General features: G+C 36.5%; 1 protein-coding gene across 1 annotated transcript in view; it reads left to right on the plus strand.

The window, feature by feature from the left end:
• LRBA (LPS responsive beige-like anchor protein) overlaps positions 1-24,359 on the plus strand; it is a 372,144-nt gene that overhangs the window by 58,106 nt on the left and 289,679 nt on the right. The window contains exons 18-30 of the mRNA XM_059469874.1: positions 1,876-1,968; positions 2,765-2,873; positions 3,407-3,488; positions 5,123-5,246; positions 5,506-5,698; positions 15,239-16,264; positions 17,068-17,243; positions 18,427-18,580; positions 18,989-19,169; positions 20,423-20,550; positions 20,854-20,961; positions 23,343-23,514; positions 23,650-24,088. Coding sequence (XP_059325857.1) covers positions 1,876-1,968; positions 2,765-2,873; positions 3,407-3,488; positions 5,123-5,246; positions 5,506-5,698; positions 15,239-16,264; positions 17,068-17,243; positions 18,427-18,580; positions 18,989-19,169; positions 20,423-20,550; positions 20,854-20,961; positions 23,343-23,514; positions 23,650-24,088 — 2,985 coding nt within the window. The remainder of the gene's footprint in view (positions 1-1,875; positions 1,969-2,764; positions 2,874-3,406; positions 3,489-5,122; positions 5,247-5,505; positions 5,699-15,238; positions 16,265-17,067; positions 17,244-18,426; positions 18,581-18,988; positions 19,170-20,422; positions 20,551-20,853; positions 20,962-23,342; positions 23,515-23,649; positions 24,089-24,359) is intronic.

Genomic DNA, 24,359 nt, shown 5'->3' on the forward strand with positions numbered 1-24,359 from the left:
ACAACTGACAAAAATTGATTCAGATGTGTTCTGATCCTTGTTAGTTCTCTGCCCATTTTTTTTTCCTGTGGGACTTTTCCAGAAAAACTTTTTATTTGTTTAAAAGTAGCACTTTGTGGTATGCACTGTTTGGAATCTTTTTCCCAACAAATAGAAAAAAAGTGTTGAACACTATCGTGAGAGAAAAGTAGGAGAAATAGCAAATTCTACTTGTACAAGTAGAAATCTGCTAGAGGAGTTAAGTTATGACTCCTTTTGTCTTGTAGCTCTCAGAGGGTGGTCACAGTATTGAATTTTCCTAATTTAACAGGAACCTGCCTGAACACAGTGGGGAAAAAATTGGTACAGGCAAACAAATGTAAGAACAACTCATAGAAGGATATGGGGAATAGAAATTCTCTCACTGTGTAAAGGCAGAGTCTCATTTCTTACACCTATTTAGTTGCACCTATTGGTTAATCCCTGTTTATATATATATATATTCTTTTTCCAGTTGCCCTTTCTCAAGAGACTGCATTCAGGCATGTTTCTGTTTTCTCCCCTTTTAGTGCTGGACTGATTATTTTTCTTTTTACCCATTTTCATCAGATTTGAGTTCATTTGTATGGTAATGTGTTACGTATGGGAAACTAATAAAGACCTCTAAATACTAAAGTATTTGAATGTCAGGTTGGGTCTCCAATGCAGTACATTTGGTTTTATTTAACAACTAGCAGTAGGTGCTTTTATTTTTTGTTAACAAGTGTATGAGCAAGTCAGCATGAATAGTCAGTCCACAGTGAGAAATCACTTTGTTTTCCTGTCTCATTTGTTACACTCCTTGCTCTGGTATTGTCTCCAGTCACTTAATGGATTGTTTGTATGCTTCTTGATACATCTACTTTTTGCAATTAAGACATAATAATCTTGAAATTTAAAAATAATTTTCCAAAACTTTATAAATAAATATTTGGAATTCTCTTAAAGTTAAAATGTTAAAGTAACCAATCTAGTGGGGGGAAGAAAAAAAAACCAAGGAAATGCTTTTCCCCTATACAATTAGGAAATCCTGATAGTATTCTGTAAAGAAAAGAGGAGAAATGGATTCCATTGCTTGAATGGCCAGTGCATCATAAGTTTTGGTTATTTCTTTCCTTCTATAGTTTCTGTGGTTGCAGCATTTTCCAGGATAAATTATTTGTTATACATAACTGTTTTTTAATCACCTTTGGTTTTACCTTTAATTCTGGTATCTGGTATAGAACTAATTTTTTTTTTTTTTTTGTGTCTTAGTTCAGGTGTCCTCAGAATTAGTTTTGGGTATATAAAAATAAAAGTATGTAACTATTGATGAGTGCTCAGTTATGTGCAGATAAGGCCTAAAAACTTAAATTCCTTTGAACTCTAAAACTTGCAGATCTAAAATGCTATATTGTAACATGGGATAGTTTTGGAAAGTCTTTCCAAAATTGTTTAAATGAGGTAGGCTTTTTCCTTCTCCCTAGTGAAATGATCCAAATTTCTTCAAAATTTTTATCTTAACTTATTTATGGTAAAGGATAAGTACTGTGCCTTCTGTTCCAATATGATTTCATGGAACATTTGGAAATGAATATTTTCTTTTTTTAAAAAGAGCTTAGTAGTTCATGTAGATAAGTAAAATTGTATTTCACAGATGTAAAGATCTGTTGAATACTATGAACCACAGTCCAACTAGAATCAGATAGTGATGTGGCCCTAAACACTTGACTGTCTAAAAAGTAAGTGATCAAAGAAATTGGATGTAACTGATAAATACATTTAGATGTCTGAAGTTTTTATGGGAGGTTTACAAGGAGCAAAAACCTGCATTTGTTATTCACATTGACAGAAGACCAATGTGTTTTCTCCACTTAGGGTTGTCTACAAGCTTTTAGCATCACAAAGTGAAGGCATCAGAGTGCAAGCTCTGAAAGTGATGGGATATTTCTTAAAGCATCTTTCTCCAAAGTAAGTACTGATTTGGGTCTTAAAACTAAACCTCCCAAGAAAGGAAGGAGTAAAGGTAGGTTGTGACACAGACATTCTATTTGTTGCTTTGGGAATAAATTATTGGGTGTGTATACACGCATTTGTGTGTAAAGGGGAAAAAAGCTATAATGGAGGTTAATCACTAAATAGGCTTCACTGAATAGGAGCTGCTCTTCTTCAACTACCCCTCAGTCTATTTGTCACAAATGTGTTTTTGATATGGTGGAAGTGCTTGTTGCTGGCAGCTAGTGTCCAGGCATTATCACTCCTTATCAAGCTGATTGAATAGTTACTTGCAGTATGGCCTTCTTCTTTTTGATTTGACCCTTTTCCAGTGAAATCAATAGCAAGAATTAGACTGGTGAGACAGAACCCCATGTTACTGAGAACTAGCTTTAATGTGTCTTGACTTGACTGTGATAGTAGATAACTATTGAGATTGCTGTCCATGGTTGCATTTTGGAGTGAAGTGAGGGCCAAGGTGTGCTTTCCTCAGTGTTTATCCAGAAATCTCTAAGGCTGTGTTTCAGCTCTTGGGGCCCATGGGTGAGTGGACCTCATTTACGGAAGAAAGGTGGCTGCCTTCAGGGAATGATTTGTCCTTTCAGAATTCGAACACTTCCCCTTTTCCTTCACCAAAAGTGAAAGACTTAAGAAACAAACAAGAAAAATATCTTAACAGTGATTTTATATTTCTTGAGACACATGTTTTGAACTTTTTCTCCCCTAAAGCAAATGGAATGCGTGTTTTTTTAATCTTTCTCTACCATTTTAGGAGAAAAGCTGAAGTCATGCTTGGACATGGATTGTTCTCTTTGTTGGCTGAAAGGCTGATGCTTCAGACAAGCTTATTCACCATGACCACATACAATGTCCTGTTTGAGGTAGTCATACACTGTAGTTAGGATTCAATCTTTCTAATTACTTGTAAGACATTGTTAGAAAATTGCTTACATATTTTTGCTGATATGTTCCAGATGACACTAAACCTTAGTGTGATGCAGCTGAATGCTGCTTTTTCCCCCCCCAAAGCTCACTGCTTTGGATTTATCCCCTCCTTAACTTGGTTATGCTCATTATGAACAATTCTAGATAATGAGTAACCTGTATGTCTCAACCAGATGCTCATGTAGATGTGGAATTTTATTATAGCAATGATCTTCCCTTAGGATAATTGCTTTGGTTAGATTCACATTCATCTTCCAGTGTACTTTAAATAACAGTATGCACTTAAGAGAGAAATAAAAGAATAAAGCAGCTTACAGAGTTTTAGAAACAGGATGAATTAAATTATCAAGAAAGTTAGTGGGGATTTTTTGGGATCATTTTTAGAATGATGTTGATTGTACTGCATCCAGTATTTTTCAGTAAGCTCTCTTCATGTACATTGATATGGCATCTTCTTTTTTCTTGCTAGATTCTGACTGAACAGATTTGCACTCAAGTAATACATAAACAACATCCTGACCCAGATTCAATGGTGAAGATACAAAATCCTCGTAAGTATGGTACACGTTTTTAAGTGCTACCTTAAGAAAAGTCTGCTTTAAAAGAATCCCACCAATGTACAAGCTTATTAATTACACCTATCAGTCTTCTAATCTCAGTTTTACATTTTTTTCACTCTAAAAGACACATTATTTGTATTTAGTTGCAGTTATGTACAGAGTATGTCTCTACAGCTTTTTGAAAGACATTTTATGTGTCTCTAGTTCATAACTCACCTTTTTTGGCTGTGCAGAACATTATGAAATGGTTTTTCAAGACTTTTATGCACAGGATACTTTGATTTAATACATGTTAAGGTATTCCAGCAAAATTTGAATGCATTATCTAGTGATGTCAGACTAAATTACCTAAAATATGGAAACACCTTTCATCTTAAATTAAATTCAGTAAGACAATGCTAGATGGAAGATAGGAGAAATGTATCTGCTCACTGTTCTGGTTAGCTTACTTTATTGGAAATATCTTGATATGAAACTTTAGATGTCTTTAGAACTGAAAGAAAATTCTGATCTCCTTTCCTGAATTATGTACATTATTAATGTGTTCTGTACATAATACAATGGACTTATGATAGTTTTGGGAGTTAGCTTTTTTCTGGAGAAATAACAGATTTTTCACTTTTCTAGCTTTGTCATTAAATGTAGGTCGCAGTTGTAAGTTTACGTCAGGTGGAAAAGGGGGGAAGAGAAAAGAAAGCAAAGCAGAAATGGAGGAAATAAATCTGGTTGCATTGTGCCATTTTCCTTCTGGTAAATTCATATGAAGCACGAGATGTTAGCATGTTTCTGTTGCTTTCTCCTTAGACTTTTGGAGTTGACAGTCACTGCTGTGGTCAATATAGACTATATGGGGACTGAGTTGATTCTGAAATAATGTAGGTCTGGTAGGAAGAGTGACTTCTAGAGTCCCTTTTTTAGATCATTACTGTTATCAGATAAGGAATTTCTCTTTAAAGAAGTTGTACAAGATGAACTGCAACTATCACAGTGACTGTGTTCAAATTGCACCCTAATTCATTTACAAAGTTGACTTCTTTTAAAGTAGCAAGGAAAGTCACTGCCCCTCTACTTCAAAAAGTGCTATGTACCCTGAATTTTGACCTCCTAAAAACACAGGAAACTTTGTGATAATAAGAGATAAAATTTTATATGATTTTTTTTTATAACAGAAACGGATAAGTTTAATTGGAAGTTGGTTGCATTCTTTGAAAATTCAGTCTTGTTAAGGTAGAGCAAAATCTCATAAGGTAGAGCATTTTTCTCATATATTGGTTTTCTGAAGGATGCTTTTTTAGGTGAACCTCATGTAAAAATTGTTCTGACAGATTCTGATAGCTTGTCAATTGTCATGCAGTAATATTTGTGTTACTTAAACATGGTAATTCAATGAATTCCATGTTCTTTAGAGGTATACAAATCCCCCTGATGGGTGACTAGGTTTGAAAAGTATCGGAAGAAGGGATTTGTTATACTTAAACCTGCTTCTCCAATAGAGATGCGCTTTTTCTCAGTATACAACTTTTTTATGTGGTGTCCCTTTCCTTGTGCAAACACTGTTGAAAGAGGCCTTGTGTTTTATGCTGTGCTTAGTTCTAATAGTTTGTTACTCATGACCTGTTTTTCAGAGATTTTGAAGGTTATTGCAATCCTGATCCGTAATTCTCCACAGTGTCCAGAAACTCTGGAGGTGCGGCGAGCCTTTCTCTCAGATATGATTAAACTGTTTAACAACAGCAGAGAAAATAGGAGGTAAGATGGCTTGCTTTATGCACAACTATATAAAATAAATAACAAAGTCTCTCCTAGCAAATTAAACTCATGAGGGCAGATACACCTTCATTGCTGTTTCAGCAAATTCTGTGCTCTAGCAAAGGTGTCAGTATGAAAAATTAGAGAAGCTTTGCATGTAGCAATTTTTTAAAGCATGTTGGAGTCTTGACTTAGCTGTTGTATATATTTCTAAGATATATTTTATAATCTGATTCAGTAGCATGTGTGTGTTTTGCAGGAGTTTGTTGCAGTGCTCTGTCTGGCAGGAGTGGATGCTTTCCCTTTGTTGTTTTAATCCAAAGACTTCTGAGGAGCAGAAGATAACTGAGATGGTGTATACCATATTTCGGATTTTGCTGTACCATGCAATAAAATATGAGTGGGGTGGCTGGCGTGTGTGGGTGGATACACTGTCAATCACACATTCAAAGGTGAGATTCATCAAATTTTAGGAGCATTTCTGAAAAATTTTGGTGCTGGTCTTGCTTTTTAGTAACAGCAGCAACACAAGGTGGCGCACCAGAGCTATTCATCAACAAAAATACCTTTTAGTAACATCAAAAGGCTGTAAAACAAATGAGTAAAAAGCAAAGAAATCCAAGTTAAGGTAGATGTTTCTGCTGTTAAACTGTCATGGAATATGAGGTGAGAGTGCAAATCCATGCAGCATGAATGAGACTATTACCCTTTGTTATTGTTCTGTCTGTTGTTCTTACAACCATAGTAACATCATAAAAGTTATTAGTGGCTCTCTGAATGAGGCACAGTAGTACAAAAGATATTTTATACTGTCTTATTCTAAACAAGAGTGAGGCCAGTGTGGGCCTCAGAATTATTCTGGTTATCAGAATATTTACTTAAAATGAATTAATTTATAAATTACCTATTTCTAAATGTGTGCAGTTAAGCAGTGAAAAGGATGTCTGTGAATCCAAAAGATCACTTTATGATACTACGGAATTGTTGGCATTTCTGAGATCTTGGATTTTGAACAATTTTTTTGCTTAGCAAAGGTCAGTCTCTGCAGACAGCAAAAACCTTGTTATTTTGCAGCTCTATTTATTGCATTCAGAGGCCCATAGTGCATTGTTGGGCTATGGGAGACAATTGTAAAAATCTGTGTAATAAAAATGGGTGAAATAACTTCATCAAACAGTTACTTAGCTAAGTGGAATTCCTGTGCAAAGTGCCCAGGGCCACACTTTAACCCTTACAGAGATCACATTTTTGGTGTTGGACCATTCTTAATATACTTTTTTGTTGGCTTTGCAGTCTTCAAAAACCAGTTTCCTCTCTTTGCCCCACGATGCAGAGGGCATGGGTGAATTGGCAAGCTGTAACCAGAGTAAAGATCCCTAATGTGCTTTTATATAAAACTGGCATAATTTAGCACGTGTGTGATTGCTGGGAATCGCTGGGAATTGTCCCTTGGGAAAGATGGAGAGATGAATAAAAGGCCACCTTTTAACTCTTAGTCAGAGCTTTGGTATCTTGAATTTAGAAATTAGCTAGCACATTATCTTAAAATCTGTAGTTCTATTCCTAGACTCCTTTTGTAAGATAATGTAATGTCAGAAATCTCGTTTAAACAACATCTATGTCAGAAAGGTTATATGGATTTTTGGTCATTCTTTTCAGTGACTTAATGTGGCTAATCAATGATGTAAAGTTCCTAGAGAAAAAAATCCCAAGATTTTATTGTGATGCCATGGCCAAATGTCAAGAACAAAACCCTGCAGTTTTAGAAAAGACCAAAAAATAGATAAATATAGATAATGTTGGTCTGGTTTATTAATTTGTATTTTAAGGGCTGCTTGTTTTTGTGAAACACCATGAATGAGAAGATGACCTACTTCAGTCTGTGTTTCTCATTTTTTGTTCCTGGCATGCTGCAATAGGGAGGTGTCCTTGGTTGTAGAAATAACTCCCTGTAAGTTTTCCCAAGTCTGACTTTGTTGACTTTCTGATCAATGTATAATATCTATCTGTTCTTCCAGACCATTTCGGAAGAAGTTGAATGATGGCACATTTGGAAGTGTGTGAGTGTGGTGGTGGAATATTGAACAACTCCTAAAGGAATTCAGTTTCTTTGGCCATCAGTACTAATACTAGTTCCAGAAGCCTAAATGACAGTATTTAAACAGCAAAAGCAGCCAAAACCAAACTTGACAATATGGATATGAATGATGGTGCCATTATCAAGATTTTAAAATTTGACCTTTATTATGCACTTTCCATTTGAACTTTTTTTGTAAGCAATACATACAATTCATGCTACTAGCCAGATGAAACTAGATGATTCTTCAGAGCTCCCTGTCTATTACATAAACATAAATTAGGATAAATCACAAAAAAGGTCTTGAAAAATGTCCTTTTACACTAACAGATAATTATAATGATTTTTTAATCCTGTTAATTTTACTTATTTTAAATGGTCTTGTGTCCTGTTTTACCACTATTGAGATTCATAGAGATTCACACATAACCTGGTGTAGGCATAATTCAGTGGGCAAATTGTTCGATGCTAAGTGCATCTCAGATGTTTTTGATTTCTAGCATGCTTTCAAAGTAATGTGGGAATTATGGGAACAAAAATATTTCTTTAACATTGCTGAGAGAATAACCAGTTTGGGTTTTTCCTATTTCTCTCTAATTGTATTGGGTTACTGCTTATTTTTCCTTTTTATAACCCTCTGTGCCATTCGTGCCACTAATTTATAACACCATTCCATGATAAAGAACAAGTACATAAAGGACCAGTGTTACACAATTGGATAGGTTTTGCAGAGCTACACATCAAGATACATGCAGCTGCTATAAAAAGCCAAAGAAACTCAATTGCAATTTTATTGTCCAGTTTGATAGATTTCCTGCCACCTTTGTAGCAGGGAAGCTGTTTGTCACTGTAACCCTCTCCTCCAACAGCTGCACAGCGTTTTATGAACAGCAGTGGCTTTTCCAGCATAATTGCACTGCATTGGCTTCCTTGCATTCACAATTTAGAAGGTGTGTAGGTGTGTGCAACCTTTTAAAAGCCAAATTTCTTAGTATTACTCATATATATTGTTAATTTCCATATTATTTTTTGATGCTTTCCAGATATTAAACCATTGTATACAAAGGTGTTTAATCTGTTGCTTCTAGTTCAATGAAAATACTGTTGGAAAAATTAAATCACAGCTCCAGTTTGTTCTGACTGGCCAGTGTTGAATTTATGAAAGCATCCAAAAACTTCTATTTTTTTAAACATTGCAACCATGCTGACTCAGCCTTAGATTTTTATCTGTCTAGTCCTGTTACTTTTTACAAAGGACCAATGATTTGGGGGTTAATAATAGGAAACAAGTAAAGAATGGTGGAAAACTTCCCCTTTAACCTTTCAGCTTCCCCAGTTTTTAAAATAATAAAATTATTTACACAGTGCAATGCACTCCTAAATTATCTGAATGTTTTAAACTGGGAAGACTAACATCTGCTTATTTCAGGCCCTTAAATATATTTTACTACTTAAAAGTTGATTCATGTTACCTTTCTGTTAAAGAAAATATATTCAGGTGAAGAATTATGTTTGGTTTTAGTAGCTCAAGAAATTTTCAGTGAGTAAGACTCAGAGATGTTAATATGTGTAAGTGGCAGTTCTGTTTAAGTGGAAGAATTTTATTCATTGATCTGAATGAGAAGTATAATTTTAAAATGTTAATAGTGGGACCTTACAGTACAGTGTATTTCTAACTAATTGTTAGTTTTCAGTCTAAAGTACAGTTGTAATAAACATTGTGACTGTTAAGTAAATTTACATATTCTTTTGTGCCCTCCTCATTTAATTTAAGGGAGGAGAGAAAAAGCCCAGAGCATTTACGTGTGCTATGTTTGCCAGGCTTTCATCACTGTCTGACGAGGGAAAACCAGCAAAAGCTGCAGAGATTAGGTGGTGGAGGGGTTAATATATGGTGGCAACTAATTTGCAGAGAAGTAAATGTGGCTCAGTAGTTTTAGAGGGTAAGAGGCCATCGGAATCTGGAATCCAAATCCCGTTGGCATCCAGGATTTGCTTAGGACGCTTTTGTCTGTTTTTTATCCCTGTCATGAGGGCAGGAGGGTCTCCCACAGCTGAGATCTTCAGCTCCAGGGAGATTTGAAGGCTTCAGGTGTTCTTCAGTCCTCTGAAAAGTGTATCTGCATTGCCCTGAGGGGAAGCAGAGGTTCCTGGCCCAGAGGTCATTGTACCACTGCCAGTTTTTGCTTGTCACTTGTGCCATGCCCAGTATGTCAGTGAAGAAAAGCTGGGAGTACCCATGAAATCGTTCAATATTATGTTCAGTCTAATGATGTAAATAGTTGTTTTTCATAAATATTACTTATTCTACATAGAAATGATTCTCAGCTTGTCATCTGAGTTATGGAGAGCAGAAGGAGCTTGGAGACAGTAATGTGCAATCTTCTTTAGAGCTGTGCACCCCCAGCACAAATGTGTTGTGATGATGCAGTCCCTCACCTTTATGAGGTGTTTCCTTTTTACAGCTTCTTCTCTAGCAGATGTGTGGGAAGGCTTCTCTAACCAATAGCTGGAGGGAGAAGAATGTATTTTCATTGTTCAGCAGGCAGAGATGTGTGCCAGTGATGGGCTCTTACACATGCAGTGTGTATGTTAATGGGGAGCTCCTCCATCTCATTATTCCCTTGGCTTGAGGGAGTGCAATGTCATGAATAAAGCTGCAGGATGCTAACATTTGACTAATCCAAACTGAAAGAAATGGGGATAGAATAGAAGGGAGCAAGGTAAACTGAGAATTTATAAAGCTGCAGAGAAGCCTTAAAAGAAGAGTGTAATAGAGATTTGCTTCTAAGTGCCAGAGCTCTCAAAACAAAGAATTATGGAAACATTAGCAGCAGAGAGATCTGGTGTATGAAGAGGCCAGTAGCTCTGAAATAGTCTTCCTAAGTAAAGAAGTTTGAGGAGAGAGAGGATTCTTATCTCTATGACTTGGTATAAAAAAAGCATGGAAGATGGGACATATGTCTGCAGCCTCAACAATTGTAAATGGCTTTCTTTGCTATTGCTGCAGTGTGAAGCAATCCTCCTCCATAATTGCAGCTACCTCTGCTCACATTGTGGGGCCTCAATTAGATCTCCTGGCCATTCTTTGAAATTATGGATGTGGAATCTTTGCTTTAGGGCTGGCAACAATATATGGAGATAGTGGAAAAGGATGGCAGAAGTGAGCAGTGCATAAAACCTGTCGCTGGGCATTGCAACAATGGGGTGATAAATGCTGAATTTAGTTACAGAATATTTTTGTTAATAGCTAAATATCAAATATGTACAGATAGGGTTTGACAGTCCCCTGAACTGTGGCAGTGATTGACATAGTGAGAAAATACATATCTTGTATGATAGTGTGTGCTCGTGTCTTGCAATTTAAACTCATTAAAAGTGATAATTTCCTTAGTGAAAATGAGCTAATACATGTTCAATATGCAGTTTGACTTTGTTGTTGTATGATGATGTAACAGTAAGCTGTACCTTGACTAGAGGTAAAATGCTGTAACATGCATAAAATTCTCCCTCAGAAAAGCAGACTTTTATGAATTGTATTGACTAGTACTTGCTTTCTAATTCTAGAAATTATTTTTTTCTCAAGATGAGTAAAAAAAAAGGCAGAACTCTTGCTACTTAGGTGAAAATGCAAGATACAGGAACAGCAAACCATCCTGGAGCAGTGGTTTCCCTGCACCTTGTACATCATTGAATGTGTTTCTGGTGGAAGTTTAGACTCTTCCTTTAGAAACCTCTTACCCTGCAAAGTATATTTGAACTTGCTTTGCTTAGCTTCCATCTGTGAACCAGTCAGAAATAGCCCAGAGATTCCTTAAGTCAGTGGGTTACAGACTGTAACTCAGTGTGTGGTGCACACAGTACCTTTGTATCTTTTCCTCTGCTGAGTTGAAAATTAGTTTTGATATCTGTGATAGTAGTGTCTCCTGTCTAAACAGGCCTGTTTGTGTTTGGAGATTGGATTACACTTATGAAACAGTGTTAGTAGAGGAGAAGTGGAAAATGCAGGTCAATAAAATCCTATTTAAGATTCAAAAAGTTGTGATGCTTTTTGGAATTATGAAGAGTTTATTCATTAATTATGAAGAGTTTATTTAAACAAGCACAGGAGCTGATTTGCACTGAGCAGACTCTATGAGGAATTGTCTGACCTGTCTGGCAAGATATTCCTTTCCTCTCTCTAGTCTATGAAATTGCCCACCTGAAAATGGAAAGAAAAGGCAAAAAATCTGAATGTATAGTTACAATATTTTCTCAAAGTTCTTTAATGCAAATGTCAATCATCTTACCCTTTCTTATTGCTGTATGCTAATTTTTCTCCTTGGCAATTAGTAAATTGTTGGATGTCAAATTAAGCTAAAATTAACGGCTAAGGCAAGTGCTGCAGTTATTAGCTTACAAGTGTCTTCAACTGGTGGTGCGTAGAGATGCATTCCAAGCATTGCAGACAGCTATGGATTAACCATCAAATGATGGGGAAGATTAATGATTGGCCTTTTAGCTCACTAATTTAGAACAATTTCTGGTAATTAATTTTGTATTATCAGCTTTACAGTTGCAAGTGCCTTAAGGAAAATAAAAAATTGCTTATGTACATTTAAGATTCTTCAAGGTAACAGTTGTCTTGTAAATTGTTGCGTGCTTGCAGATCGTTGTGTTTAATCTTTAATACCTTTATGTACTCTGTGCACTTGCTTTTAGTAATCATAATTTCTTAATTTTTTGTTTTTGTTGGTACTGATTTTGTTAACCTTAAGTGTTTTGTTTTGTATGTATAGTTTGGCTTTGTGTACTTGTGTCCTTCATAAATGCCACATCATGCAATAGAAGTTGTGGGGCAAGAATTGTCTAGTGCCTCTGTTGTAGTACCACAATTTCCTGGTTTCCTGTCAAACCAAATTACAGATTGATACATTGATAAGAAGTGTTTATACAGCCTTGTTGAAAAGTTGGATTTTACAAAGCAGAATTTCTGAAATTAGTATCCTTTTGTTATATAAGAAACCCCCAGATGCAAAATGGATGTTAGTAAAATACTGTTTCATGTGGTCTCTCTAATTCTGTGCCTTTGTATTTTGAGTTTTATTTAAAGGACAGTATTTAATACATTGTAACATGAATTCTTGTTGATGGTTATGGTCAAACTAGAAATTGCTATCCTCTTTGAGTGGATTTTGGATTTTTTTAGGAGTGATGTTTTCCTTTAGTTCCCTACCGCCTAATTTTCTTCACCAGTGTTTCTCTCCTTAGAGTTTCTTGCATTGTTCTGAAATCAGTGTAGGTTCTTATCAGATTTTGCTTGGATTTATTTGCTCATAAGTTTACATTACCCATCTGTGAAGACAAATTGTCATTATTGACCTTCTTGCTGGTCTTTTTTCTATTTGTTTTTGTTAGCAATTAAAAATCCTGCAGTGCACAGTTTCATTTTCAGTATTGCTCTGTATTGTCTTCGAAAGCATTGTTCCAGATTTCAGATGAAATTAGTTGTGAAATGGTATTGCATCCCCTTACCATACATTGTGTTTGTGATGTTGACCATACCATATTCCCTATACCCTAAATTCCAACGTGGTTGGAAATGTGGAGGCCAGAGACAGCCGTGGCTGCAGTGACCGTGAGTTGGTGGAGTTCAGGATTCTGAGGGGAGGGAGAAGAGTAAAAAGCAAGCTTACAATCCTGACTCACGGAGAACAGATTTTGACTTATTTTCAAGCAAAATGATTTAAGGCTGTGAACCAGGTGATCAGTTTGGCTGCTAAGGAAAAATTGGAAGGTGCAATGGGTTCTTGTTAAGAGGATAGGGCTTGGTAGCACACTAGAAGAAAAGCATTGTAGTGAAAGAGTAGGTCCCAGGTTGTACCAAGTGAGATACAGCTGACTGCCCATTTCTCCAAAAGTAGTTGGCAGCCCTACAGACTGTGTTCATAGGAAGTGAGAAGCTACAAACTTTGTAGCTTTTACTCCTACATATGAGTTTAATGAGATTTACCCTGGAATGATGCATGAAAATACAGATGTTCACACTGTTAAATATTGTGGGGCAGTGTGCTTTCTGGCAAGTACATGTAAGTTTTGCTGAAATCAAGCAATGTCATTTTCATTTGTTAAATGTCTCTTTAGTGCTTGCTGGGACAAAGCTTTTTAGTAGTTTTGGAAATGCAGGAAGCAACAGGGGGAGAGAGAAGAGGTAAAGTTAACTGGAGATAAGTTCAAGTTGTTAAGTAAGATTCCTTCTTCAGAAAAGCAGCGATTAGACCTGAAGTAGCAGATTTGCCTAATCATATTTTGGAAAATAAGTGAAAAGTGCAAAGGACAGCTTATTAGCACGATCTATTTTGTGTTGCCTTCAACATTCTGATTGTGGTACAATTCAGAAAGTATTTCCAAAGTAATAATGCCCCCCACATGCTCTTTTTAGCAAAATCCTAGAATTAAATAATTTATGGTTCCATTTTAATTGGATGAACTTTCAATCAGTTGTAATCATTCACACTTTTTTTTTGTACATAACTGAATGAATGAAAACTATGTGCAGACTCTTTTTTGTTTTCTTTTTTTAAACAAGCAGAGTGAGATATCCCACTTCTGTTTCTAGACACTAAAATTTCAATTAAATCAACTTGAATGAATAATATGGTTCAGATCATGTTAAAATAGTGCATTGCTCCTGCCATACTTGAATATACTTGATTGATGGAGTAAATAGTTAAAAAGCTAAATACTGACATCAGAACCTGCCAAAAATAATTTTTGTCTTTGCTCTGTCTTTGCTTATCTCTGATTTGTTAGCTGTAATTTCTAGTCTATTTTTAATCTGAAAAATTATTTTTTCACTCCTCTGTGTTGCCTTAAGGGAAGATATTCCCACTGAATAATCATATCTTTGAATGCTATGTACACAGAATTTTTAGATGAGATTCAAATGTATGAGCTGAGTATGTAAGAGAATAGGAAAATGTGTGTTTGTATATTTAGTGGAATGCACTGCTCTACTTTGCTTATGGAAAATGTTTATGATACAGAAAATGATTTAAAGGAAACAACCCTCAGGTGGAGCTTATGTTGGGAAAATTTTGAGAACTGAGCTTAAAGATAAATAAACACTTGTGTTATGGAATATAAATCTAAGTCTAAATGAAAAGGTATGGATAAACTTAATTGAATAACAGTGTAATAAAAACTTAAGTTAGGCTAGTGGTATTTTATTTTTAAAAACACAGCTATTTATTTGGGCAAATGAGTTTTATTAGTGTGTATATAAAGAATTTTTCTATCTGGATTTTTTTAAAAAATACCTAGAAACAACAATTATATTTTCAGCTAAGGAGTAGAGAAATCTTCACTTGAATCCACTTGTGTAGCTTTTCTCAGGCTGAGATAGGGTGAATAGCACTCACCAAAGGAAATATCTGGGGAATTATTGGTATCATTTGGGGATCCACAGGATTCTGGCTTTGTTAGGTGCTGTGACTTTGTGACATTGTACTTTTTAGTGTAAAATTTTCAAAAGTTTATGTATCTTTGTGGATTTTGGAACATACTAAAGGTGCTAAAAGGATATGAAAGCTCTGCTAATTGTCACAGCCTCCCCCTTCACAAAAATATTGATGTTTTCAAATCTAGTAAATTCTGTGCATCTTATGCTTAGGATATCCTTTGGATCAGGCTAGTTAGGGTTTTTTTGACATTGACTTTATTTTTCTTTCTTCCTTTTAGCCAGGAAAAACAGGTACATGTAATAAAACCTTGCTGTCAGTTCAAGTGAAAGCTAATGTGCAGATTTTCTTAATGAAAAGGACAGAATCCAATATAAATTTGTGATTTAAGCATTGATTTTGGTTTTCTGTTTTTTTCCCAAGAAAACAGTCATTACTATGTAGTTTTTAATGTCCTTTGAACTCTGTTTTTTTAGGTAACTTTTGAAATGCACAAAGAGAGTCTTTCTCAAATGTACAAGGAGTACCAAGAGAACGGAGCTGAAGGGAGTGGAGTACATTCTTCAACTCCAATTAGAACAATCTCTGGGATTAGCAAAGAAGCTGAAACCAAGGGAAAGCAGCAGTCTTTGGAGTTAAAAGAAAATGCTGCTGCTCCTTCCTGCATTACTGATGGTGATACAGAGCGCAGAACTGAAAAAAAAGAGAAAGAAAACTCATCAGATGGTGGCCAACAAACTCATTCAGTGTCTAATCATAAGGAGGAATTAGAGGGCGAGGATGTGGGTACTACAGAGGATTTAAAAGCAGTGCCTTGTGTGGAATTTTCTCCAGAACCACAACCAGAAAAGCCCAATGTCTCAGAAATCAGTACTGGAATAGCTGAAGCAATTGAAGATTCTAGCAAAGCTGATGAGCTTGTGGAAGAAACAGTTGCTGTCACTGCTGCTTCTTTAGCCATGCAAACTCCTGTGGAAGGAGGAATTCCCACAAGTCTAGAAGGACTGGAAAAATCAGCAGTAGAGGTGGAAGATGAAGATGACTTTGTTGATTTGAAAGATGAAAGTAGTTTGCCTTTGCCTTCAGAAGAGCTTGCAGAAAAGAACAAGGAATGTGGCTTTAATGCAAGCCAAGTGACAAAGCAGGAAGAAACAACAGAGAAGCAGCCTGAAACTGGACTTTTAAAATCTGAGGGTACTGAAGGTGTGGATGAGAAGAAACAAGAACTGACTTTGCCAGAGACAGTGAGTTCTGCAGTTCCAGAAGTAGTAACTCAGCTGGATTCAGCAGGAAAAAAGAAGCTGAAGGAAGGAAGCATAGTTACCAGTGAAACCAAAACAACTGTAGAAAACAGAAATGCACCTGTGGTGGAGCCCTCTGGAGCCCCTGACAAAAGAATTGCCAAGCTTGATGTTTCCAGTGTTGCATCAGATACAGAAAGACTGGAGTTGAAAGCTAACACACATCTAGAAGCACCTCTGCCTGCCAGATCCATGCCTGAGGTAAATTCTACCTGTCCTTCATCTGTCTAGCTTAAAAATAAAAGGAAGGTTTTTTAAATGATTTTTTTAAGAAAGCATACCTAATCATTCTGGGGATTATAATGTGTGTGATTTTTGTGAGTTATCTGTAAAATTTTTTAACCCTGGGTTAAAATAGCCATTATTCTTATAATTTGTGTGCTGAGAATTCTCCAAGATTTTTGTACATCCATGTATGAATGCTGATATAAACTGAGTGTTTGGCTAGATGAACACTTGATCTCAGCTGTTTTAAACTATAGAAATTGGTAGCTTTGTCACTACATCATGTCATCCTACCATTTTGTACAAATATAAATTGAGACTGGGCTTCTGTTGTGTGCTGCAGTGCTCCAGGTCTAGTCTTTAGTTTCCAATCCATCTTTTAATGGTTGAATGATCATGTCTCTGAGTACTTCCCTTCTGCAGAGATACTTCCTAATGGATGCTCTTCAATCTGCACCATTCTTCCTTAAAGGAGGAAAACCACTGTCTACAACAACATATTCTTCCCCCCTGGTAAGGTTGGGTGGCTGCTTGTGAATAGCTAGACTGGCAGGTGTGGTAGTACAGCTGTACCCTAGTTTGTAGTTTTGGTATGTCCATTAAATAGCATTTGTGGAATAGTTTTAGCTTTATTTGGAACCATGTACACAGTCTGGACTTGTTGGATATCCAGAATCTCAAGTCTATTAGATGCATTTCAGTTTGTGCCATGGGAGCTAATAACCAGAGTGTGGGTTTTGTGTTTCGTTTTCGTTGTTGTCTGCAAATGGTGCATTCAGCCGTCGAGGCAGCAGGGTTCCTCAGGACAGGAGCTGTCTGCTCCATCGGACGGGCAGAGGAGGGACACGAGGTCAGCTGTGTTCCGTATTCCCGAGTTCAAGTGGTCCCTGATGCACCAGCGCCTGCTCACAGACCTGCTCTTCTCCATAGAAACAGATATACAGATGTGGAGAAGGTACATCCTGGGCTTTATGTGGAATGATCCACACTGGGTTCACTTACAAGGGGTTCATTGACTTAGACTCATGGACATCTGGTGTTTTACTCATTATTCAATAGCCTGACTTATTTTGTTACCTACACTAAATTATTCTCAGATTTTTTTTTAAGACTCTTTACAGACATAACTGTATATTGGTTCAGGACCAACACACAGGTTTGGACTGAAATCCTGGCTACATATAAGTCAGTGGCGGTCTTGCTGTTGATTTTTATTCAGCTAAGATTTTAATTTTCCTAATGTATTTAAGGGCCTGTGTCTTCTTATCTAAATGTGGATAAGAAAGATAATATATCCAAAATAGTATGTCTTGCTTCTGCATTCACACATACTGCTGCTTTGATAGGGTTCTGTGAACCCAAAGATGTTAATTTGAAATTAACTTCTAACAGGGATCTGGAACGCAATAATGAAGATCTTTGAAAGCAACAGTAATTCTGCTATGTAATTTTAAGGTTTAATAACTGAAATAAGAGGGGAGGGTCCATTGTTAGCTTGTAGTCATGAGTCTAAAATTAAAATTGAACCATACTGGTGTTCTGACCTGATAAAAAGGAATGTCAGTATGAAGAAATAGTGTAGGTAAGTGATTAGAACAATTTAAACTGAAGTGAATTTGAATCTGACTATAATTTTTAGGATATGTTTAAGTTAACCTATCTGGTAATCATCAGATATAGCTAAAATATATTTCTATTTTTGCCTCTGTTTTGGAAAGTTTTTGCTTGAGTTTTTGTACTTTGTTGATTTCTAATTTCTCTGAGAAATCCTTAGAATTTTCTTTAGCTTTCCAAAGATTTAAGTTCAAATCTAGTTCTCTGTTCCAGGAGACTTTATTCTGTTTCCTTGCTAGCAAGCAGTCATAGACCAGCCTATAATGTATCTTTATACAAATGAGGATTAGCAATCTAAATTGGTGTTTTTAGCAACCTGTCATATTGAGCAGTTTATGAACAGAAAACAAATGTTGTTTTAGGTTTAGATTGTGATGCACCAGTTGACCCTTAAGTCATGAGTTATTTGATTTCCCACTGCTAAGTGTTTGGTTTTAGTTTTGTGAAAACAGGAGTTTTTAAAAATACCCCAAAAATAAGGCTCTATTCTGAATGTCTTTTTTTGTTTTTTAATTTTGGGACAGCCATTCTACAAAAACTGTGATGGACTTTGTGAATAGCAGTGACAATGTGGTGTTTGTGCACAACACGATCCACCTCATCTCTCAAGTGATGGACAACATGATCATGGCCTGTGGTGGTATCTTGCCATTGCTTTCTGCTGCCACATCTGCTACTGTAAGAAATTCCATTTTTATTTGAAAATTCCTCACTTGTGGGAGGATGCCTTTTTTTATGGAGTGCATTAATTGTTATATCTGTCCTTTTGGGAAGTGGAAGTGCAGGTGGGGTGTTTCCACAGGCATCTCTTTGCTCCCTTTGCTACCTGCACACTTTTCCTTAAGATAAATTAGGTGCTTGCCTTCTTTGCCTGAAGACATTAAAAATTTTCCTGCCTTTGTTGCCCCACAGTGGTCTGGAATGGGGCTAAATCCCAATAATAATGATTGTTCCTAGAATATGAGTGATTATTATTTTTGAATGTGACTGATAGTGGACTTCCAGCGCACATTTTTCTTCATTTAACGTGCAGGAATATTATCTTTGTGAAGAAGTAAATGTTGCTTTCAATTTTTCTCTGTGTAGCATGAATTGGAGAATATTGAGCCAACTCAAGGACTTTCAGTAGAAGCATCTTTAACATTTCTCCAGAGATTAATCAACCTTGTGGATGTGCTAATTTTTGCAAGCTCTCTTGGTTTCACTGAAATTGAGTCTGAGAAAAATATGTCATCTGGAGGAATTCTGCGACAATGTCTTCGCCTGGGTAAGCAAATAAAGCCACTTAATGAGCATAGGACCTTGCAGTTACTAAACAGTTAGCAGCTGTGAGCTTTATTTTTGCTCCTGCCCATTGTTTTGTTAAATCAAGATTAAACATAATCAAGCATTAAGATCTTCTACAGTTTTACTGTATTCTGCAATGCATATATACATATTCCTCTCTAAAAGTGTAAGTAATATAAATTGTTTGGTAGTTTGTTTTCATTTTATCCATGAGGATATTTCTTTTGCCAAAGTTCCCCAAATAATCAAGGCTGAGCAAATAGCAGCCTTAAGAACAGTAATCTTGTACTATATAAGAAAACGAAACTTTGCAATACTTAGATAAGAGGTTGAACACTTGAAGGTCAGTATATGAAGGTATGGTGAAAACTAGAAGGGTAAATTTCCGAAGGATTCAAATTGGGCAGTAATTTTATCCGATTATTTACAGTATGCTTCCTTCAAATTGGATTGAAAGAAAATGATCAGTTACCTAAGAAAGTAACAAATCTTCTGAAAATGAGAACATATAAGATCATAGCAGGGTCCAGGTAGTTCATACAGGAGTAGAGAATTCATGCTTAGCTGCCTGCCATAAGACTTTTTATAATGAAAAGTTTGATTTGCATGAGTGCCAGAGCAGCTCAGAACCTCAACAGTAACTAGCCTTCCTCTCCCTTTCTAGGCAATTAAAACTTTGTGCAGGTAGAGCAAGATTTATGGGATGCAAACAGGTATAGAGGTGGGGTAGTTCTTTTTTCCTTTGAAAATAAATATTAGAAGATGAAACAGGGCAAAAATGTGCAGCTAAAAAACCCCAGCAGTTGTGTAACTTCAGAACATTTAGTCCAAGAGTAACAGAGTATTGTGAAGCCAACGTTGCCATTTGTTTCGCTGGTCTATCACTTGTCTTCTCCCTTGCAAATTTGTGAAATTTAGCTGTCTTCACCCTACCCACCCTGTGGTTGTATGCATGGTAAAATTGCGGTGAGGGATACTCATTTTACTCAAGTATCCATTAGATACAGCCTATATGTTCTATTAGTTTAGCATTCATTATTAGTTATAAATTATTAAAGAATTTTGAGCATTGGTTTGCAGCTGTCTAAAACTTACAGAAGCAAAGTATTTTACTGATGTGCGTCAACTTTTTAGTTTTAAGTGGTAAACAGAATTGTGTTATACATTTCTGTAAGGGACTATAGAACTGTACTGTTTCTCAGAATAGCTCTTAACGTTTCTTTTCCCTTCAAGTATGTGCAGTAGCAGTAAGAAATTGCTTGGAGTGTCAGCAGCATGCACAGATGAAGCCTGTTGGAGAAACTGGGAGGAACCAAAAAGCAGTGCAAGGCTTTATAGGATCAGTAAAGTCTGCAGCAAAGGCAAGTTTAAGACCACATGCAGAAACACAGAAGTCAATAATGTCTGTACAGAGGGATATGTTTTTAAATTTGTACCTGTGCCACTGATATTTTAACAGACCTGAAGTAGGGTGGTACACATGCTGGAAATTAAATCTGTCACAAGAAATGACCAGATTTTTTCTCCTTTAAAGATTAAATGCATATCTGATCTTTCTGCTGTAGTTATGACAGTATGATGCACAGTGAGTGATTATAACACTTCATGATTCTTGGTAGAATGCTTTTAAACACAGGATCTTAAACAATTTTTTTTTTTAATAGAGTCCGGTGGACATTGTGACTGGTGGCATTTCTCCCATACGGGACCATGACAGACTTCTGCAGGATATGGATATTAATCGCCTCCGAGCAGTGGTGTTCAGAGATATAGTAAGTCAATAATGTCCTCTTCTTTGTAGCTGCATTTCTGCTTGTCTCTGTTTGCTAAATGCTTCCTCTCTGTTACAGAGTTTGACTAAATTGGATGTACAAAACGGGAATACTGCTCACAGTAATTAGGAACTTGCAATACTCTGCAGCTGTTGTAGTGTTTGGGATTGGGAGGAGGGAGAGGTGATACCCAACTGTCTCCTCATCTGGCTTTTTGTTTTTCCTAAGAATTGATTTTGTGGAATTCTGCCAGTTGTATATTAATTATGTTGTGTTTAGTACAAATATGTTCATAGACAAGGTATTTATGTATCATTTATGTATTTATGTACATTTTGAAGAAGTCACATTCTTCTAGCTAATTAGAAATTAGAGGTCATTTCTAATTCCTTTACTTCCTCTCAGAGGAACCAATTTGTGTGCCTGTGCTGTAAGCATGCATATGTTTTTTAGTCTTGAATTGACTAAAAATATCTTTGTCCTGTGTCAGCAACTTTATAGCTGATATTGAGGAAATTGAGATTGATTACTTAAAAAAATCACCTCTGTAAGCAAATACAGCAGCTATAATGGCTGTGAGTCATTGGTGACCACAAGCCTGGACACCACAACTTAGTTTACAATAATTGGACTGTTCAGCAAGTGTAATGATTTATACAGTGATTTTTTTTTTCTGTCCAGAAAAGTGAAGGATTTTGAGTTTTATCTTTACAGTAATTATTGATTGAAGCAAGCTTCTTTCAGCCCCTATGTCAGTATCAGTGTACAAGAGACTAACAGGAAATGATTGTTCCATACTGGGAGCAATTAAAGTACTCCTAAGGATTCCTTCAAACACATTTTGTGAACCTTTTTATTTAAAACAATCAAAACAATACCCACCCACAACCTCTGCTTTTTTTTGCATATCTGTTTCTCGATAAGTAATAAAATGGTGCAATAGCTCTGCTTTTTGGCTAGGATGTTGAGCTACGTGGGAAAAGTAGACTTGGAAAGATCTGGTGGGGAATAGTTTTTGTCTGAGCTGTTTACATGTGCATCTAAATGTTTTATTTGCATGCAGTTTCTTACATTGTATTCAGCACTTACAGCCAGGAGTAGCATAATTTGAATGTACAAATTCTACAGCAGGAACTCTGATGGAATCTGCTTACCCACCAGTAGCAGTACTTAGAGCTTTATTTCAAGCAGTTCTTCAAACATAGAAAAAGTAAGGAAGGGTCAGTTCTAATTCACTGGATCACCACTTTATTAAGTACAGTTAGAATCTGTCTTAATACTCATCTTGCAAGAAAATTCTTTATAATCCTTACCATTACAGGTGGCTTTCTTCAATCTCACACTGTGATTATTCTGTAAAAGTTAAGATTTTGGGTCAGGCCAAGGGGAAGATAGGTTGTTTTTTTAGTGCCACAGATAGGATCCACCTATGTTACCTGTTCTTAATAAAAAGTTTCTCATAAATATCTCCCAGAATAACTTACTAAGGAGTTCTTCAAGGGATAAGGAGCTTTGATGGGCACTACAATCATGATAGAATGAACTTTATACTGTAACTTAATTTCTTGAACTACTCAGAGGACAAAATTGAATGTTACCTGAACCCTGATGTGAATGAGGGGTAAAAAACTCCAAACACTCATTTTTTAGTAAGTGAGAATCCAAATACTCCATTCTCCTGTGACCCAAAAGTGTATGAAGCTTTTTTCCTTTGGTAGCCAAAAGGGACAAGCTTAGACTAAATCTTCATTTCCAGGTTTCCCTCTTTCACTAGGAGTGACTGAGTACTCTGGGGAGGAGCCTGGCATAGGTCATATTAAGATTTGTTTTCAAGGTTTTTCCTAAAATCTCTTCATAAAGTTCCAGCTGTAATGCAAATGCATGTTGCTCAATTCTTGTTTAAATTATACGTAGTAGATTACATCCATCTGGACTGTCTGATAATGAAACAAAACCTTGATGCTTGTTCTGGAATTTGCTTCTTTTCCTTCATTAATAGGTTCCAGTTATGTAGAGCATGATTGTCTTGCAAATGCTGTTAATATCTTGGCATTTTTGAGGAAATATAACAAAAGAAACACCCATGAATAAAGGGGACCCTACACCCTACACTAATTTGAAACATGAAATCAAAACACACAACCTTAGCCAAAGTTGTCAAATAAATGAAAAATGAAAGGATTGGTGCCACTTGTATTCAAGTGCTGTATTCCTTAGCTTTATAGGTGAGACAAACTGTGACTAGAGAATATTGTTCTTCCATTGCTGACATATCAGCTTCCTCTTGGTATGTTTATGGTAGTGTTGGGCATACTTCATGAAAAAATAAACATGCTGCTGAAATTGTAATGGAAAAATCTGTGTGTGTCTGTTTTTTACAGGAGGATAGTAAACAGGCTCAGTTTTTGGCTTTGGCTGTTGTATATTTTATTTCTGTGCTCATGGTTTCAAAATACAGAGATATACTGGAACCCCAGAATGAAAGACGACCACCAAACCAAAGCCAGTCACTCAAGGAATCAGAAAATGAAAATAATGAAACTCCTGCTGCAGGTGAACTGTTAATTACTTCGCCAAAAGAAATAACTTGGCTTAAAATGCTTTAGAAATCTTTAGGACCAATGTTGTGAATGCTTCTCCGTTAATAGTGACCTTAAAATGTGTTTTCTCTTCTTTTGATATGAACAGTTGTGGAAAAGCCATCTGCTGCTCTTGGTGCTTCAGCCTCTACTGAAGATTCAGAAAATACAGCATCTATGCAAAGAAGGGATTCTGGTCTTGGGGAGGAAGCAGCTGCAGCACAAACAAACAGTTCGAGTGGTGCTGCTGAAGCAGGACCTCTGGGTGTTAGTGCAGGCCCAGATGCAGTCAGTGAAGTCCTGTGCACCCTCTCATTAGAGGTCAATAAATCTCAGGCGGGCGGAAGTGAGACAGGAATTGAAGAGAGTAAATCTGTGGCTTCTGTGCCAGCTGCAAAAAATGTCAATGTGAAGGATATCTTGAGAAGCCTGGTGAGCACGCCAGCTGATGGCACTGCAGTGGATGCTGCTCTTCTGCCGCCAACCTTCCTTGGAGTTCTTGGTGATGGAGCTGCTGAGCAGCCTGTGCAGTTCCATTCCTTTGACAGGTAATGTAACATCTGAAATAGTTAAAAGTTTGATTTTACTAAAGGTATTTGTAAAGAACAGGAAAACCAACACTTCACCAGAACTTCTAAGTGTAGCAGTAGCAGATGAGGACTGCTGTGCATATTTAGTTGGCTTTAAAGAACTGAAGAAGCAAAACAGACATTAAATAGTTTAAGATTATGATACGTAGATCAGCAGGTGTATTCATCACAATGATGTATCTAGTCTCTGTTATTGTGGGCCTGCAAAAGAATACTGGCTTGCTAGTAG

The sequence above is a fragment of the Ammospiza nelsoni genome, chromosome 4, assembly GCF_027579445.1.
Source record: "Ammospiza nelsoni isolate bAmmNel1 chromosome 4, bAmmNel1.pri, whole genome shotgun sequence".
Lineage (NCBI taxonomy): Eukaryota > Metazoa > Chordata > Aves > Passeriformes > Passerellidae > Ammospiza > Ammospiza nelsoni.